Genomic DNA, 18365 nt, shown 5'->3' with positions numbered 1-18365 from the left:
TCTTTGCTTGTCACCAGAAGCATCCCCTTACCAGAACTGCTGCAAGGGCTTGGTGTTGAAAGATTATTTGCAGCAGTCGGAGGAAACTCCTCCCAGGAATGGGGCAGCCTTCTTAGTTATCTGCTTATAGTTTAGGCAAGGGGTAGAATAAAAAAAACATTTTTCTGCTTCCATCCTCTTAACTTTGACCTGAAAACAATGCACATGAGGATTCACCCATGGTAATGACACTGGCTGCTGTTCTCCCTTCAGTAGCTGTAACACATTTATATGCATTAACTGTAATTACCCAAGATTCCTGTCACCCAAATTCAGACAGTTATTTTCTCACCTTGCTGAGAAAGAGCTCAGACCACAGGCTGCTTTGCTGTGAACACCTCTTTACCTAGGGCACCATAGCTCCATAAGTAGCTGTCACAAGGCTTCCCTATCCTGATACATTCATAGGCAAAAAAAACCCTCTTAAAATGGGCAATTTATGGAGGGGTACCTTCAAAGAACCACAATTTCCAATACAGAATTGCTGACTCTGCAAAATAAAGGGAGATTTTAAAAAATGGGTGAGTTTAACATTCCCCCTCTAAGAAACCAGCAAGTTGTATCACACTGGACAAACGCAGAATTTAGAGCACTCAAGTGGTCTCTCTACAAAATATTTATTGGTCACAGCCACAACATTGAATTCTCCACATAGGTAGTATTTTGTGACAAAGCATAATTTGAGTTTATGTATTTACACTCACTGGCAGATACCACCGAGGAGTCCAACTCCCTAGAGCAGCTCACGACCACAGAGACCAGTTTGTGAAAGGCTCACCAGATTCCTGCCCCTGACCCAAACCCAAGGTGAAGTCTCTTAAAGTGCTAAAATAGCCAAGAGGCATTGGAAAAAGATACCCTGCTGCTTCCAAATTTGTCACTCAATTGCTCCTGCACCCTCCAAAGCACAAAGGGATGGGGGCACAAATCCAGGACCTGGGAGCTTCAATAAAGGAATAAAAATCTTTCAAGACTGACTTGGAGAATTACACCTGAAATCTCCTACAGCCCAGGCAGATGTGCTCAGCCACCACACTGCTTACTTTGAGGTGGGCTCTTGAGTCTCATTTCCCCCTTGTTCTGAAGAGAGGTCGTTAATTCATCCCAAAGAACATGGGGAGGATTTATATGTCAGATTTGGAGGGGGAATGCTGTTTGCTGCTTGGCCACTCTGTCAGACCTGGGAAGGCTGTTTTTCATCAGATCTGCTTCTCATTAGCTGGCAGCCCTAAAGAACACAGGAATTGAAGCCCTGGGACTCCTAGAGAAGCACGAAGAAGCTGAATGCTAAAAGCTTATTCACCTTTCCTGTCCAACTGTCTGAAACACACAATCCTCATGTTCCCTGACAACACTTGGCACACTCCCCTCTTTTAAAGCCAGATGGAAAGCACTCCATGCTACATCAACAGGGATGTCTCTGTCTCCATGGGTGGCAGTGGGCTCAGCTGCCACCCTGAATGGAGAACTACTGCATGAGCCTGAACATCCCTCTTCACTCCAGAAAGCCACTGATGTGCTTGTGTGTGCATCCTCCTAAACCACTCCTCTGGTTCCCTTTTCCTTCAACATTCCATGCCACAACACACCATGTTTTACAACACTGCAAGCAGAAGAGAGCTGAACAACAACCTCTAGACAAGCGCTCAAAACCACATTAACAAAGAGCTTTTATAGAATAAAAGACTTTCAAATGCTTCCCTGTCAAAAGTAATAAGGAATATGGCCAGAGGCTATATGTTCACTTCCTCAGGCAAAAGACTTGAAAAACCTCAAAGATTATTTACTACTGGACGCTGAAGTTTGACTGTTAAAACACACTAGAAACCCCAAATATCTGTATTTTACAAAGCACTGCAAATACCAACGAAGGTAAAATAGCACCTAACACCCTGAAATGCAACACTGCTGAGTTAAAGTGACTGAGGCCCAAGAAAACCACCTCCCTTTGCACAGGGCAGTTTTATTTATAGGCAACAGTGGGACAGCACAGGAGAGGGGTGGCAGGAAGCTCTCATCTGCATCTCCAGCAGCAGGCCTGTGTGGCAGAGGGAAAGCATCCATCACCCTGCTGGAGGATGGCCAACTCCCACTGCAGACCTGTGGTTAGAAATGCCCGGTGTGGCAGCGGCAGCAGCAGCAGCAGCAGAGCCACAACCGCAGCACAGACGGAGCACCTCGGTGTGAGCCTGCCCCTTGTGGGCAGGGCTCCTGCACTGCCACAGCCAAGTGCTGCAACCTGAACCGAACCAGCAGCACAGAAATGCTCAGTGCCTGTCCCCAGCTCTTAGCACAGCACCTTTCCCTGGGCAAGGACTGGGAGGGGACAAAACAAAGGCAAGAAACAGCAAAACAGAAACAGCTGTTCTACAAGGCATTTACTTTTCCAGGGAGTCATGATGTGAACCGTATACAGCTGAGATGAACTTCGCTGTAACAGGGGAACATCAGGAAACTGACCTAAGGAAAACGCTCCAGCATGGTTTGCCAGGATGGAGTGGCCCTGGAGAGCAGAGAGAACACGCCTGTTACTGCCTTGTCACCTTGCCAGCTTTTCATATTTATGAGCAGGGAAGCACATGTGACTGGGCAAGGGAAAGAACAGACTTCCCAAGCACAACCCCAAGTGTGTTTGGAAAGGCAAGAATATAGTGAACACTACATTTTTGCCAGGCCTGTCCCAGCTTGCTGGTGAATGCATTCCATTGAAGCAGCATTTCAGGAAAAAAACCCTGGAACTGGGCTTGAAGACCAGCCAGCCAGCTTTTCAGTGCTACAAGCCCCTGAGGCAGGAGAGCATGTCCCTCCCCATCACTTTGCAGGGGCATTCCTTGGAGCAGGGCCACAGCAGAGTCAGCACAGTCATGCCTAAGATTTTTAAAATTCATCTCTGAAGACACCATCTGACAAAGGATGCACTGCTCTTTTGGAGCTATCACCAAAAACCTGCAGACCAGTGCCAAACTGTGTGATGGCCTACCCACATCAGTTTTACCAACAAAGGGATACCAGTTTAAGCCTGCTGTGGGATGCATTTCATGGAGCTTATTTACAAACCAGGGGCAGAAAACTGCATCGGTGAAAGTAAACAGCCTAGACACCTCACATTACTGGCCCACATCATATTCTTTTATATCTAAAAGTAAAAAAATATGGCCCATTCCCACTGCCCACCCACCCCATGATATTTACAAGTAAGATCAGCCAAGATGGTACATAAGGAAGATACACAGGCAGACTGTGCTTTCAGTCTCAGTGTGGTTTCTCCATCTTCTGCTGACAGACTCCTTTATTGCTCGGGACACTGGCTGGACCTCAGCAGTGCTGTCTGCACCTCCAGGATGTTGACACAGCAAACAGCAGGGTTGCTTTGGCAATCTCTGACAGTGGATGAAACCTGTGCAGTTGCACGCTAAATTGCCAAAAAAAAGGATGACAAGATGTATGAGGTACATTCACAGCTACCCACACTTCTGGTGCATGTTCCACTGCAAGAGAATCCAGCATCTGCCGTTGAAAACTGTCAGTGTTCACATTTGGCACAGAAGTATTTGCATCTGTGGACTGCAGTGAAACCAGAGATCCCAGATGTTAAAAACATGCACTTATGGAAAGGAACTGCACGCTCCACATTGGAACATCAATAGCCTTGTGCATTTACAGCAGGAAAACACATAATTACAGCTTTAAAAAATGCCACAAACATTTTGTAGATAAAACAGACTTCAGGGCTCTAAGAAATGACACTGTGTCAGTTCCATCTTAGGCTAAAGCCTGCTGGGCATGGAAGGTAAGAACTTGTAGCATACTGCTTCTGGAGCGTGCCAGGAGGCAAGAGGAGCAGTCCTCCCAACGGAATGCTGTAGATAAAGGTAAGACATGGAAAATACGCAGGAACAGGAACACAGTCTAGGAGATGGAGGCAATTCCAGAACTATGCTTGCAATGCTGTGCTGCTGTTAGCAGCATGGAGCCATCCCACAGCGGCCACAGCGCAGGAATTAATCGTCGATAGTTGGCAACCAGAAGGCCTAGAGAGGAGGAAAGAAAACATTTTCATAGCAGAACACAAATCTCTCCTACAGCATCCTGTAGGAGCTGCCACCTTCTGCAAGCACACATGAGAGGCACTGAGCCTTCTCAGATTCATCTCTGGAAGGGTCAGCACCTCATGGAGCTCAGAGGAAGTTAAAGCCCATTTCCTTACCATATTGGAACATGCACTAGCAAAAGTCATGAATTTTGGATTGAACTGCAGACAGGTTATAGGACCTGTGTGTTTTCCATCTAGGACAGCCACCTTCATCCCACTTTCTCCATTCCAAACATGAATCTTCCCATCCTCTGAACCTGAAGGTACAAGTGGAAAACAAGATATGCAAGATGCACTGGAGATGTCAGCAGAGGAAAGGAAGAACATTTTTTTCTGTCAGAACTTTAGGAACAGGCAGGTCTCAACTTTATAATACAACCTTTAGAGCTCTCCAAATGCCACAAGGGCAGGTACAAAACATCATAGAATTGAAACACCTGTATCCAAATGGCAGGTTTGTATCCTTGCACTGCAGAGACTCAACTATGCAACAGGGCAACACTATTCAGGCAAAGATGTTAACTACTGCCACCCAGAAAGAAAGGAGACCTGACACCTCCAGCTGTGGAGGAGAGACCCTGGCCAACCTGCACCAATGTGCAGAGGCCAAGTGCTGGGGAAAGAGTCATTGTTCACACAAGTTCTCAGTTCAGACACAGCTAAATGTCTCACTCAGTGGGCAGAGAATCAAGCCAAAGCTTTCACCATGGAAGGGAACCAGATTTCAATGCACCAAGCCAAATATCAGAAGCTCCCCTGGAGATATCGACTCTCCACATTACTAAAATGGAACAAGTTTTTCACTATAAAATTACATTTTTCAAACTCCAAGGCTGAGAACTTGGAATTTTTTAATTCAGTTCTGCTTTAGACTCATTTTAAATAGGATTCCTAATAAAAATGCAAAGCATTTTCTTCTCCTTCTGTATTTGTCTGTAGCCTTTCAGGAAAAAAATTAAGAAGCACAAGTTGCAACGTAACCATATGTAAAAACTGAACAGGAATAAGTGGTTTGGAATTTCTACTACTGTTTTAATTTGGAAGAGCACAACAGGAAGGTAAATATATGCAATAAAGTGCTCTCCAGAGACAAACTAAACAAAAACCCCACCCGTCTTCTCTGCAATCAGGAAGTTCTCAGCCAGAACAAAAGAAAGGGAGTTTTGCCAAGACCATCACTCATACAGGAAAAATGAGGATCTGGATATCAAATTACCACAAGGTTAAACATATTTGATATATCAGCCACAGAAATAAGAAGAAAATATAAAGTTCTAGGATGGGGAAGCACCACACAGATGCATCTGACTTGTGTCCAAAGGTCCTGTTGGGCAGCAGGTGACTGAAGTGCTCATTGTGGGGTGCCCAAGGTGCAGCACCAGCCTGTACAGGAGTTTCAGGCTGATTTTTGCCACCTGCTTCCCTCAGGAGTCCATCTTGCAGAGGGCCAGGGGAATCATACAGTGGGAGCCACCAGACTGATGCCTACAGATTCTATTAAGGGTTAAGAATTTGCTCCACAGACATGGGGGTTTACAAGAGCCACATGAACAAACTGCAGCTGCCTCAGAATGTCACCAGTGAGAAGAGACCTGTACAAATGCACCAAGCTACAAGACCAGACTCCCAAGCACAAACATGTGCTTTGGTCATCAGGAAACGGGATGGCCACAATACAGCCACAAAATGCTGTGAGACAGCACATGAGGGCATCCTAGCCACAGGGAGAGGACCACTAACAAACCCTGTGACCAGTTTTCCCACACTACAACAGTTTCCTGGTTTCTTATCTATTTTGGAACAGCATTTATATGTAGGAAAAGAAGAAAAGACTTCTTGCAGGCTTTTTTATGTTTCAGTCTAGAGAACACTGAGCAATCTAACAAAACAGAACACCATCAGTGCAAAGAAAGCTTACAGCTGCATTGTATTATTTAAATACATTCTGTTTCCCAACAGACACAGCTTTAGCCCTACATAACACGGCTAATTTCAGAGCACTGAAATTCTTGCCAAGAATTATCTTACCTATCATGATGAACTGAGAGTCTGGTGTGAATGATGCCTCCAGCGTGACAGCCTTACTATTGTTATAACCCTATGGTACAAAACAGAAGAATATGTAGTAGAGAGTGTGTCCACAGCAATCTCACAACCAAAGGGCAGGTTTTCCAGCAAGTACCAGAGGCAGCAGGCTCACCCCAAACGTGTGCAAGACAGCCCCTTTGAAGGCATCGATGAGCCGGATGAAGCCGCCGTTGGTGGAGATGAGGATGAGTTTCCCATCATTGCTGAACTTCAGGCCTGTCCACTCACACGTTCGGTCATACTGCATCTTAAACGTAGCAAATGGCCCCTGAGACAGAAAATGGGAAACTTGAGGAACACTGTTTGTTCAAATTGCTGTTAACAAGAATCTGCTTTTAACCTCAGTGCAGGAAAACAGCTAAGATTTTTTAAAAGAAAATCCTTAGCCCTAAGATACCAAAAGACAGTGTCAAGACAAACATGTCTCTCCATGTATAAGTTTCAATATATGAATCTAGTTTCCAAAACAAAAAAAGAGCGCATTAGGCTGTTTCAATCCAACACTTTCATACTCTATCAAAATCAACAGCACAAATTAAATTAAGGAACAGGCTTTCAAACAAGGCTGCTAAATGAAGTTAGAGAAAGAATTTGAGCCAGTGTAATCGTCATCTGACTTTTGAGAACCATGGACACCACTATGCTCAGTGTTTATTCAGTTCAGCTGACCACACCAGTACAGTTTCCTTTGAAATTTCCATCCTTTCTGACAGTCCTGGCTCAATCTTTGCCAGTGTTCTTCCAGAATAAGCAGCAAGGAAAGAAAGGCCAAAACTGCACAACAAAGACCCTGTACTGCAGTTTGGAGCAGGTTCAAGAGTTAGCATGGGTTAAGAGTGTACCTCAGGATTTGTACCTCTGTGCATGACGTGTGCTTACTGAGAACTTTCTGGATGCCAAGGAGGCACCCACACAGTAAGCTCAGGTACACAAATCCAGCCTCTGAGCACTGAGCTTAGATTACTTCTTGCAAGATAAAAGCTGTAAAAAGGGAAGTCAGGGTACCTCACCTTGTCAAAAGAACGGAGATCATAAAGCTTCACCATTTCAGAATTGACTCCAGCAGCAAAAATCAACCCTTCTGGGTCAAAAGAACACACTGGCTTCCCTTGGAGATGCATTAAACCCTAGAAATAGAAATAGCCAGAATTATTTTGCAAGACTGATGCTTACTTATATTTCTACCACCTGCCCTTTGAGTCCGCTGTGGGCAGGACAGCACACTAGGGGTGGAACAAATTAATTTCAATTGTAAATCCTGAGGTTTTACAAGGGTTCAGAACTCAGCTTTCTCAACTTTAGGTCATTATATAGGGCTTCCAATTTGCTTCAGTGAGAAAGTTTACACCAAAACAAATAAAAAACTCATTCAAGGTGTCATGCGCGCCAAAAGTCCCCATAGAAGGGAGGCTTATATGGGTGTGTTAATAACCACACCAGGCAGCACCACAAAACACTGCTGCTGGGATAAACAGCAATGCTCTACCACTTATGGCTGCACAAGAGGGAAAAAAAGTACTTTGAAAGCAAGGGAATATCACTGCTGAGATTTACAGGCCTGTTTAATGAAACTTCACACCTGCTGCAAGCCAATAGACCTTACATATGTTACAGCTACATATTAAAATATTGGCTCTTCACAAATATTAAAATGAATACTCTATGTGTTATGTTGGACAGTTATGCTGTATTAATCTCTTTTAAGCAGTGTGGTAAACATAGTTTTTAAGCTATAGCATAATATTAAAATAGAAATTATGTGATGTAAAATACTTTTTGTAACTAGCTCAAGGAATGGAAAAGATAATCAAGAAATTCTTCACATTGTCCTATCTGGATAGAGATAACAGCAACAGACACCAAGATCCCAAGAGAGAAATTATTGCCTCCTTATCGGGAAAGCTCAGACTTGGAGGAACCAAGAAGATTGATTTACAGGATGGGGGAGGGCAGCCAAAATTAAGCAGAAACACCCTAGTTTGAAAGGAATGTTTGAATCATGTGTGAGGTATATGAATATGCAATAGGCTATTGCTTTTAAGGGGTAATCCTTTGTTAGCAAGGTGTGCTTTGTGGCAGAGTGCCAGGCACCCGGACATTCATAATTCTTTGCTTTTTATTGTCTCTTATTGTCCTAATTTTTATTACTATTTTCATTACTATTAAACTTCTAAAACTTTAACAAAAGTGAATGGCGTTTTTCACACATATTAAAATTGATAGGTTACTACCAGTGCTTATTTTTAATGTTACCTTTTCCTTAAGTCACATCATAAAAAACACTTGAGGAAGTTTATTAAAAGCCAACAAAATATGTAATCTTCTGTATCCTGACTACCAGTCTGTGCTTGTTAGTCAAACATTTGCATGAACTGTATGCACATAAACAAGAACACATCTTTGATTAAATCCATAACACATTTAACAAGTTTCTGCATTTTTATTTCTTTCTGCATTCTTCTTTAGGTAAATCTGGAGATTTTACTATTTCTCTTCTTTCCCTCATAGGTCAGTTTTCCCCGTGGTCTCTGAAGGTGAGGCAGAGAGCTCAGCCAATGCTCAGAGCCCTGGTGAGTGGGCCAGCTCTGGTTTCCTGGGAATATTTCCAGGCGGTATGGCTGCCATCTCACGGACCAACTGAAAACTACAAGTAACACTTCCTCCACCTGTTTCCCAGGCTTGGCTGGATGCAGCTTCCAGTTATAAGTCCCAGTTTTACCATTCTTACAAGTTCAGGCATTAGCATAAGTCACAGAATGGCTACTGCACTTACAACCCTGTCTCATGTGCAGCAGCTTGGAGATGGAGATTCATCCCAAGGGAAATCTACACACTGGAGTTAAAGGCATACTCCCAAAAAACAGCAGAATTAAGAAAAAATTAGGAAAAGGCTTGGTTTGAAGAATGATAAAAACATTTTGTAAGAAATGTAACTTTTTTCTTTCTCTTTCATTTACATTTCCATCATCTGGAACAAGCAAGGAGCCCTCTCTCATAAGCAAAACGGTGCCAGAGAGATGGGGAAATATGAGAGCACACCACTGTGTACCCAGATACCAGGACAAAACAACTCAGCACCACTAAAGGTAAAGATTCTACTTCCAATCTTCCATTCCTGCCACTACTGCCAGTTCTTGTATTTTTCTCAACTCTTACAAGCCTGCTTCCACTCAGAAGAGTAAAGCATTTCAGAAAAATAAGTAAACAAAAACAGTTTTGCTGTCTTGCTATCGAGTCAAACCTGCTCACAAACAGTTCTGATCAACAACAGAGGTGATGCAAGGAGGTGGCAGACCATATGGCTGCTGTGTTACTTTAGATCACCAGTTTCTTCATCAAATTTAATTGCATCAAGGCACCAATTTTAGACACACAAACACTCAGAGAAGATGAATTCTCAACACAGGAGGGATGCCAACTCTGAGAGAACACCCTCTGCATAAGGTAGCAGCCTGATGAACAAGCTGATGACACCCAGCCCTTCTCTTGTTTCATCAGCTGTGGGTGTTATTTCTTGCCCTCCCCAGTGCCTCTCCAGCAGAGACACAGGTGAGAGCAAGTGCTGTTACACAATGTGACGCACACACACACACTGCACAGAGATTCCTGACCCAGGCTCCTTCAGGAACGTGTCAACACTAAATCAGCAGCACACACTTCTGGCAGTAGTTTTAGTTTGTTACAAACACACGTGCATTTTTTATTCTTCCAACTGAAAATTCAACATATTGTGCATATGAATTTTATAACTTACCTGGCAATTTGGAGAGCGGAGATCCCAGAGACGAATAGTTTTATCCAGAGATCCAGAAATGAAAGTATCATCCACTGGAGACATTGAAAGAGCAACCACCCTGCAATACAGAAACCCACATGCATCAGAGACAAGCCAAAGAAGTGAATACAGCAACACCCACCCCAACAGTTGTGTAAAAACCCATAACTGAACTAAGCAAAAGCAGCATGAACCAAGTGTAATGAACTCAAGCCCATCACCATTCTCATTTCAATTTCTCCTGGCCTGTCCCCAAGCCACACCTCACCTTTTTGTGTGCCCTGGGAAATAGCGAATGTATTTGTTGTCATGCAGGGAGAGGTATCGGATTGTGTCTGAAACATAAACAAACCATAAGCTTTATTATAAATACCACCAGCCCAAGGTTATCTGAAAGAGATCACATAGTAACTTGCTCCCAAGAGCAACAGTAATCTCACCACAGTGCTTAAGTCTGGTAATTTAATTTCAAGTAAGACTTCGAAAGAGAATCAAGTTAGAAACAGACATAAACCAACTCAGTTCTTAAGCAGAACTGAAAATTAGGCAACAGGAAAAGATACTTCCCACAGTCTGAAGTCATGTTACATTTTAAAAATAACTGTCATGTGATTTATGCAAGGTAATTTCAAAGGTGCTAAAATGTAAGTAGCAGCAGGTTTTATTCCATTGCTCTCACGAAATGGAGAGTATCAAATTTACAGAGCTAATACCACTTCATATTGCTCTGCAGCATGAATATTGCTCTCTTTCCTACATACACATTCAGCAAACAAATCTCCAACTAAGCAGTACACACAGGAAATGTACAAATTCTGGCACTCAGCTAATGATAAAACCGTAACTTTGAAGCCAGGATAAGATCATTAAAAATTAGCAAATCTCTCTTCTTTTTGTTTAATCTGACAATCAACAACTTCACACTTTCTCTGCACTAAGCTCTAAGAAGAGGACAGAGTAGTCTAAAGCTTAGTGCACTTCAAGCACCCTTAAACATAAATTGAATAGATGAGAGCAGTAGCACAACATTTCTCAAGTGCCAATTTTATCCTGAGTATAGGTGAACATACCAAGAGTAGCTCACAATTCTGGAACATGCTGTTGAGACTTCCTCCCCAAAATTAAAAGAAATCCTTCTAAGAGGAAACAATTATTACAAGACAGAAGCCACTTTTTAATCTTTATGTGCAGACTCTGTACTGCTGGAACAACCAGTCCTGCTGAGGGTCAAGGACATTTTACTTTTGACTCAGAAGAACATGTGCCAAGGAGGATGCAACATGAACTGGGTGTTTTGACAGTCAGAGGGGCTGACAGTCAGAAAACTGGGTGTTTTGACAGTCAGAGGGGCTGTGTTCAGAATGTTTTGAAAGGCTCATTCAGCAAAAGTTTCTGTCTGTGAAAAAACTGTCAAGTTCTCATTGTTGCCTGAGGTTACTCATCAAGCTGAGATCAGAGGTCTAAACCACCTTTCAGTATTTGAAAAGCAAACCGAAGCTGACTGGATGAACTGGAAATGTGGTACTGGTGACAGTTCTGAAAAGCTCTAAGTGACCTGAGGTGATTATCCAAAATATAAATCCCTAACACCAGTGTCACATCCCACATTGGACAGAACCAACATGCTTCAAAGTTGCTATTAGGGCTTATCTCTAGTTTTTCCTGCAAGAAGTGTCATTACCTGATCCCAAAGTATCCATGCAGAATTCCATCCTGCTTTGCTAAAAAGAAGCACTGGGCAATTGTGCTCCTCTGTGATGCTCAGTGCTGGCAGGGCTCTGTCCCAGGCAAGGCAGTGGCCTGTACAGTTATCTCCTGTACCGGGTGGTATCATAGACCCTCAAACTGTACAAACTACTACCTCAGCCTGGAATCAGGCAACAGGAGCTGAGTCCAGAGGTCTTGAGGAAATCTTCACAAGTAGATTGGTAGCAACAAAACATTCAACAGAAAAAAGCTTGCAAACAAGCACCAGCATTCCTAGAGAATGTTCCTGAGGTAATTTTCCCTCCCAATACCTGCAAAACAGGTTAATACAATGCACCTTGCCATGACCACATGCATTAGGGACTACAGAGTACCTGGACTCTTACAGAACACACTGTTGGTTTTATTAAGGTTACAATTTGTAACAGCAACAAACATTCTCACATTGTCTCTTTTTCTTTTCTTCTAATTAAGTGTTCACCATAATGCTACCCTGCAGCAAGAAGACTTAAGTCTTAAGGCTTACCAGTGCTTATAAACAAAATATTCAAAATGGCATTAAAATGCTTCATTAGATTGTTAATTATCACTTATTGTAAATTAAATAACAGCCAAAATAAAAATGTGACATATAGTAATAATATAATTTAAAAAATAAGTAGGTTCTGAAACAGACTAAAAAGGCATGTGCTTCCTGTGACACTTTTAAACCTTTTACAGCATTAAATCCAATTCTGGTGGAGACTTCCTTGTTCCTCTAGTTTCAGGCCCAGCTTGCTCTAGTTTAACCCAACTTCTTAACTCTTAACTTCCATCTTCTCTAAATTCACAGCCTTTGCATTTCCTTTAGTAGCCCAGCACACATCACAAGGCACCAGCACCTCTACTGTTCAGTTTCATCTGTGTAAAGGAAAAACCAAACCAAAACCTCTACTACAGAAATTATGAGTCTACAAGTAGAGTGTTCAAATCCATTTGTGAAGTGCTGTGCTAAGAGACGTGGCCAGTGCAAAATTCTCAGACATTGACTACGATGAACGAAAGCAGGACTGAGCTCTGTGACCTCCTCCAGGCTGGGCTGGGATCTGCTGAGCTGCCTGAAGCTCTGCCCTCCCCTCCTCTGCAGCTGAGCTGTGTGCACCAGGCAGAGCTGTGGCACTGGGCCCAGCTGCTCCTTCCACCTCACTCAGGTAAGAAATGAAGGTGCAGAGGCTGATGACAGCACTGACACCAACACCAACTGAAGAGCCCAATGAAGAACCTGAGCTTCATCTCCCTAACAAAGTTTAACCCCTCAGTTACTGCAGCAGTGAACAAACATGTAAGGAAGCTCAAGGGACTAGCACCAAGCTGTGCATGAGTGTTGGACAAAAATTCCCTCCTCTGACAGAGTTCTCATCACTGAAGAGTTGTTATAACTTTTTCCCAAATCTTTAGCTCTAATTATCCAGACATGCAGTGTAAGGAGATTAATATGCTCCACTCCAGTGGATCACTTACCATCTATTTTGTTGGAGCTGTACACAACAGTGTTGGCAGCATGTGTGTATCTGATGAGGTCCACTCCATACTTCTTACTGTACAGGGTCCTCTTTGGTCTGTCAGGAGGAAGCAGAAATAATTGCACTCTGCAACAAAAATCTCAAAACAAAACTCACATCAACAAGGCCTGTTCCCACTGAGGCATTACACAATTGTTTCAAGAAGTCAGATGTTTTTATACAAAGAAAGAAAAGCTTTTGTATTTTATTTTCAAACAAGGATCTTGTTGTTTCTCCAAAACTCTCCCTAGGCCTGAGGTGGTCTCTGCAACACCTGCTAAATGCATGTGTCTCCTCCAAAAGTCCTTTTCCTATGATGTCTATTGCAAAAAAAAAAAAGGAGGAGCTACCATAATGAGCACAGCAAGCAGCACTGCCTTACTGTGCCCTTGCCCATTCAAATCTCCCATTCATCTGCTGCTTATTTTAGATTGAGTATAATTTGTCTTTGTTCTCTGTAACTTCAAACCCCAGAACAGGGTGTCTCGTTCACAGGGTATTAACCCAAACACATCTATATACCAGTCATCTCTAACAGACAGAGTAACATAGGGACTTCTCCAAACCATTGCAGAATTATACTTGTATCCAATCTTAGGGAAAGAAATTTAACATTTTGCAAACAGAATGAAAAATACTAGTGAGAGCAAACACAACCTACAGAACTGGGTTTCTGGGGGTCTGGTAAGCAGGTAATGCACTGCAGTACTAGAAAATCAAACTGCAGAGTAAGCTTGGAAGCAGCTGGCTAATAAGGGTATCTCACAGCAGTGGTGCCTGTCTGAGCAGTGCAAGGTCTCCACCAGCCTCCTTCCCCTTTCATCCCCAGCTGAGGCAGCACAAAGGTTTCAGAGCTGGGCAGTGGAGCAATGAGGGTACTGATCAACACCAGAAATGCCATCTCTTCTGGGAGCTGTTTTTATTCCAGACTCATAACTCTGGTTATTACACAGGCCCACAAAATATTTTACCCACACAACCAAAGACAAACAGCATGGGAACCGAAACAAACAGCAGGAGCACTTGAAACCAAAACTGCTGCCAAGAGAAAAGTCTGTCAGACTACACCTCAGACAAGGTATTTATATTACACTGGACTTTTTCCTTTCTTCATTAGCCTCAACCTGACACACCCAAACAAGAGCACAAGTTGGAGACTTTTCATATCAGAACAAAAGCAGACATTCATTCTTGAATATCAATTCTCAAACAGCAGAAGCCAGAGGGCTTTGACTTCAAACAAATTTGCTGGGGACAAGTTCCTATGAAGGGAAAGCCAATACAGCAAGTGCAGTGAAAAGCCACACACCACCTGTGCCACAGACCAAATCTCAACTGATTCTCCCCCAGTAACTCCAGCAGTTTTTTTAAATCATTCTTCAGATCCAAACATGCCACACACTGAAAAAGCACACCTAATTTAAATTTTGACACACGCTAACATTATGTGTGATATACTTCCCCACACTGCTTTCTGAAGTTACCTCACCCATGATGTTGACCAGTCTGGTGGGAATAAAACCCAACAACAAACCAAGAAAAAAACCCCAATCTCAAAATATATTATATGTATTATATTCTCCCATGCTGAGTTTGGCTTTCACTTTTCTATTACAAGTTTAAACCTCAGAAGATCTATTTAGAATAAATTAACATAGAGACAATAAAGATCAACAGACAGACAAAAGTATATTTACCAAAAATAAGGAAAAAGAGTTCTGTGTTCTATGAAAGGTGAAGTTTTTATGTAAACTGATACAAACAGAAGTGTGTCACTGCACACAACACCTGTTACCAGTCAACTATTTTAAACACAAACAAGAAAACTAAGTACTTTTTAACAACAAATCACAGTCACTAAAACAATTCCAAAATCAAGGTCAATCTATGTAGCCCACCTACAAAAAAAGCAATATTGACAAGGAAAAATACAAGATCTCAGACAAATCTGCTACAAAGATGAAACAAAACACAGGCAAGGATTGTAATATCATTCATGCCTTGGTTTGAATCACTGCTGCTGTGGGTAAAACATCACCACGACCAGGAATGTGGGTGTGCCCAGCAAATACCACAGTAAAGCAGGAGTCCAAGGTAAACCTTTCTATCACTGCAGGGTCACCGATGTGCAGCCAGGCTGTTCCCAGCCTCAGGGATTGCTGTACATCCCAACACACAAAAGTTCTCACAATCCTTCCTCAAGTCCAAACAGACTCCAGGGAGCCTCTTATGCTTCTGAGCCAGCCTGCTGTGGAGGGATTTGGTGACGCAGGATGGGTTAAAAATTTAGTAACCATTTAGTTGTTTGCAAACTTTGAAACAGAAATGGAATCTCAGGACCAAAATCATTGGATGCTCCTGTCAGTTGCCTAAGCCCAGAACAACACATGATAAGGAGATAATCTTGTCCTGTCAGCCCTTGGCTACACAGCACTGTTTCAACTGTCCTGACACTGTCACAAGCTGAAGTTCACCAAGATGGGGTTGAGCACACTCTCATAGAGCTGAACAACTCATTTTGGTGTGGCAAAACAAAGCAAACTAGGTAAGGATACTCCTAAAGTACAAACAGCTGCATTTTAATTCTGCCAGCAGAACTGCTCATTAACTGAGGACACACCAGATTTTCCCCCTTTTACACAGGGAAAGGAATTCATTTTCAGGCCATTTGATGAAGTAGGGTATCCTACATTGAACCCCAGCAAGCAGGACATTTCATTTCCTCCTGGCCATTATATCTAAGCAGGTGAGACTTCCAGGCTCTTGAAATTGTGATTTACAAGGAAAAACAAACCAACTACAAGCCTAAAACTGCCACAATAATGATGACTCAGAGACCTGAAATATCATCTTCACATGAATTTTGAGTGACAAAGTAATTCAAAATAAAACTTTATAGGTTAGAGAACAAGTGTGTCCTGCATCCTTAGCTACCCCTAAAAATGACAGCTACATTTTTAAGCCAGCTGATAGTGCATGAGAAGCTTTCAAATAATTTTAAAATTTTATAACCACCAGAGAACTGCATCCTGACACAGAAGTTACCTTGAAACTACTCTCATTGCCATGCAGCACTGCAGTAGAGGACCACTGATCTGCATTTAACTTAATTAAAGCAAACCTTCTGACTATAAAGCACATCAGGATTAGATGGAGATAGGAATGAAAGGGCCAAATGCCTCCCAACCCATCCAACTATTCTTTACAGGTTTGAAAGGGGAAGAGCAATCAATACCATCTGCATTAACATCACTCAGCCCTGCTACTACTGTATATAATTAAGATCTGGGATACGATCCATGGCACAATCCATATGTATAGAGTTACCTGTTCTTACATAAATCAAAATTAAATCTTTTCATGGCAGAGTTCATTCTAGCAGATGGGGAACACCAACAACATTAATGTGTAGAGCAATCAAACTACACAGAAGTCTAAAATAATATATAATAGGTGTGCCACAAATCAAGAGAATATGTAGGAGGCAATCTTTCCTCCCTGCAAGTATGATGTCTTGGCCTGCTTGGAAAAGCAGGAGGGTTAGGAATACCCAGCTTACTAGAAAATGTATACAACACTGACATATCTCTGTCCTGACACTCCCAAGCCATTTTTTTCATTCCTGCACTACCCTGACCTTTCTATTCCCTGTCCTCTAATACACACACTTCTCCTTCCATGTTCTGTGTGAACGTGATGCTTCCCAGTCCTGGCTTTACAAAAAAACCAAGAACAACCAACAACCTCAGAACTACATGTCTACACCAATAAGCACACATAAAATTTAAAACCTGAAGGAATTTAAAGCAGACAAATGCACACTTGTACAGAGTGTGAGAAAGTACAGAGAAAGATTTTAATGGCATAATGACACCATTTGGCTCAAATTGTTCCAACTCTCACAGACTACAAACGCCCTTGGTGTAGGTTTCCATCTGCTGAACGGGAGCACCAGATCTCAAGTGCTCTGCAGATTTCTGAGAGTTTATCCGAAAATCAAGATGAGCACCATGTGATCAATGGTAGAAAAAAGATAAACCCGGACAGTTAAATGAGAAACAGAAACACCGCGCACCGCGGTTGAGAAACCCTCAACTCATTACCCTTAGGTAACAGAAATCAATCAACACTCCGATCGATTACATCCAAACAACGTTCGAAGACACAGGCAGATCACACGGTGTTTTACAGATCACGGTGTTTTACAGATAAGGACACAACTAGAAAAAATTATTCAAAACACAGAGGACCACGTTTGTCTGCAGCGATCCAAGAGACCACTTGGGAACTGGGTTGTACGGAAAATGCCACCAGGTTTTTATAGGTTTAATTTAGTTTAGTCACATTATCTACACCTTCAGGCTTAAAGCATTTAGCAAAGAAGTTACACTCAAATGAGGCATTAAAAGGGCACATCTGCACATTGCTCACAACAACTTCTCTACTAATTAGCGAGAGTTAAGCCCAGAGAGGACCGAGAAGTCAGTTCCATACCTGCAGCAACGCCAAGACCTGGAAATATGACCAGACTGAGCCCTTTAGGCTTAGCAACTGTTTAGTTCTCACAGAAGTGAACTTTCGCTTACACTTAGGAAATTATAATCACTGTCTCCAGCGTACCAAGATAACAAGTACTCCCGTAGAGCAGGCAAAGCCACGCTGCTGCCATCCCTGCCGCTGGGATTCTACTCAGAAGCCTACGCTGAAAAACAACTGGAGAGAAGCTCAAGCTGAAGCTCAGCGGCCAGATCTGCGGGCACAGCTTGTCCCCAAAGGCCACCGTGGGCAGTCACCAGGGCCCCTCGCATCCCCGTTCCCCAGACCCCGAAGGCCGCGGCCCCAGCCCCGCCACTCACTTGCCCTCCTGGCAGTCATAGAGAACGATGGAGTCATCGTCGCTGCTGGAAATGACGGTCTCGCCGTTGGGGCTGAAGTCGAAGCAGTTGATCTTGTCCGAGTTCTCGCGGAAGACCTTGGCCACGCGGAAGCTCCGCAGCACGTTGTCCGTCAGCTTCATCCCGCCCGCCGGGCCGCACCGAGCGAGGGCGGCGGCGCTGAGGGCAGCCGGGCGGGGCTCCGGGCGGTGGCGGGAACGGCCGGGCCGGGCGGGGCGGGGCGGTGA

General features: G+C 43.1%; 1 protein-coding gene across 1 annotated transcript; it reads right to left on the bottom strand.

Annotated features, from left to right (window-relative positions):
• Positions 1–640: 640 nt before the first annotated feature.
• On the bottom strand, positions 641–18359 carry WDR82 (WD repeat domain 82). Its single transcript, XM_066557957.1, has 9 exons — positions 18100–18359; positions 13203–13300; positions 10264–10330; positions 9975–10074; positions 7231–7347; positions 6333–6488; positions 6161–6230; positions 4247–4389; positions 641–4070 (listed from the first exon to the last, which is right to left on the bottom strand). The coding sequence occupies exons 1-9, from the start codon at positions 18258–18260 to the stop codon at positions 4041–4043; spliced, it is 942 nt and encodes a 313-aa protein (XP_066414054.1). The 5' UTR covers positions 18261–18359; the 3' UTR covers positions 641–4040.
• Between the last annotated feature and the right edge of the window lie 6 nt (positions 18360–18365).

This window comes from Molothrus aeneus, chromosome 12 (assembly GCF_037042795.1).
Source record: "Molothrus aeneus isolate 106 chromosome 12, BPBGC_Maene_1.0, whole genome shotgun sequence".
Lineage (NCBI taxonomy): Eukaryota > Metazoa > Chordata > Aves > Passeriformes > Icteridae > Molothrus > Molothrus aeneus.
The sequence above is the reverse complement of the archived record's forward strand: the minus strand, read 5'-3'. Positions and strand labels throughout refer to the sequence as shown.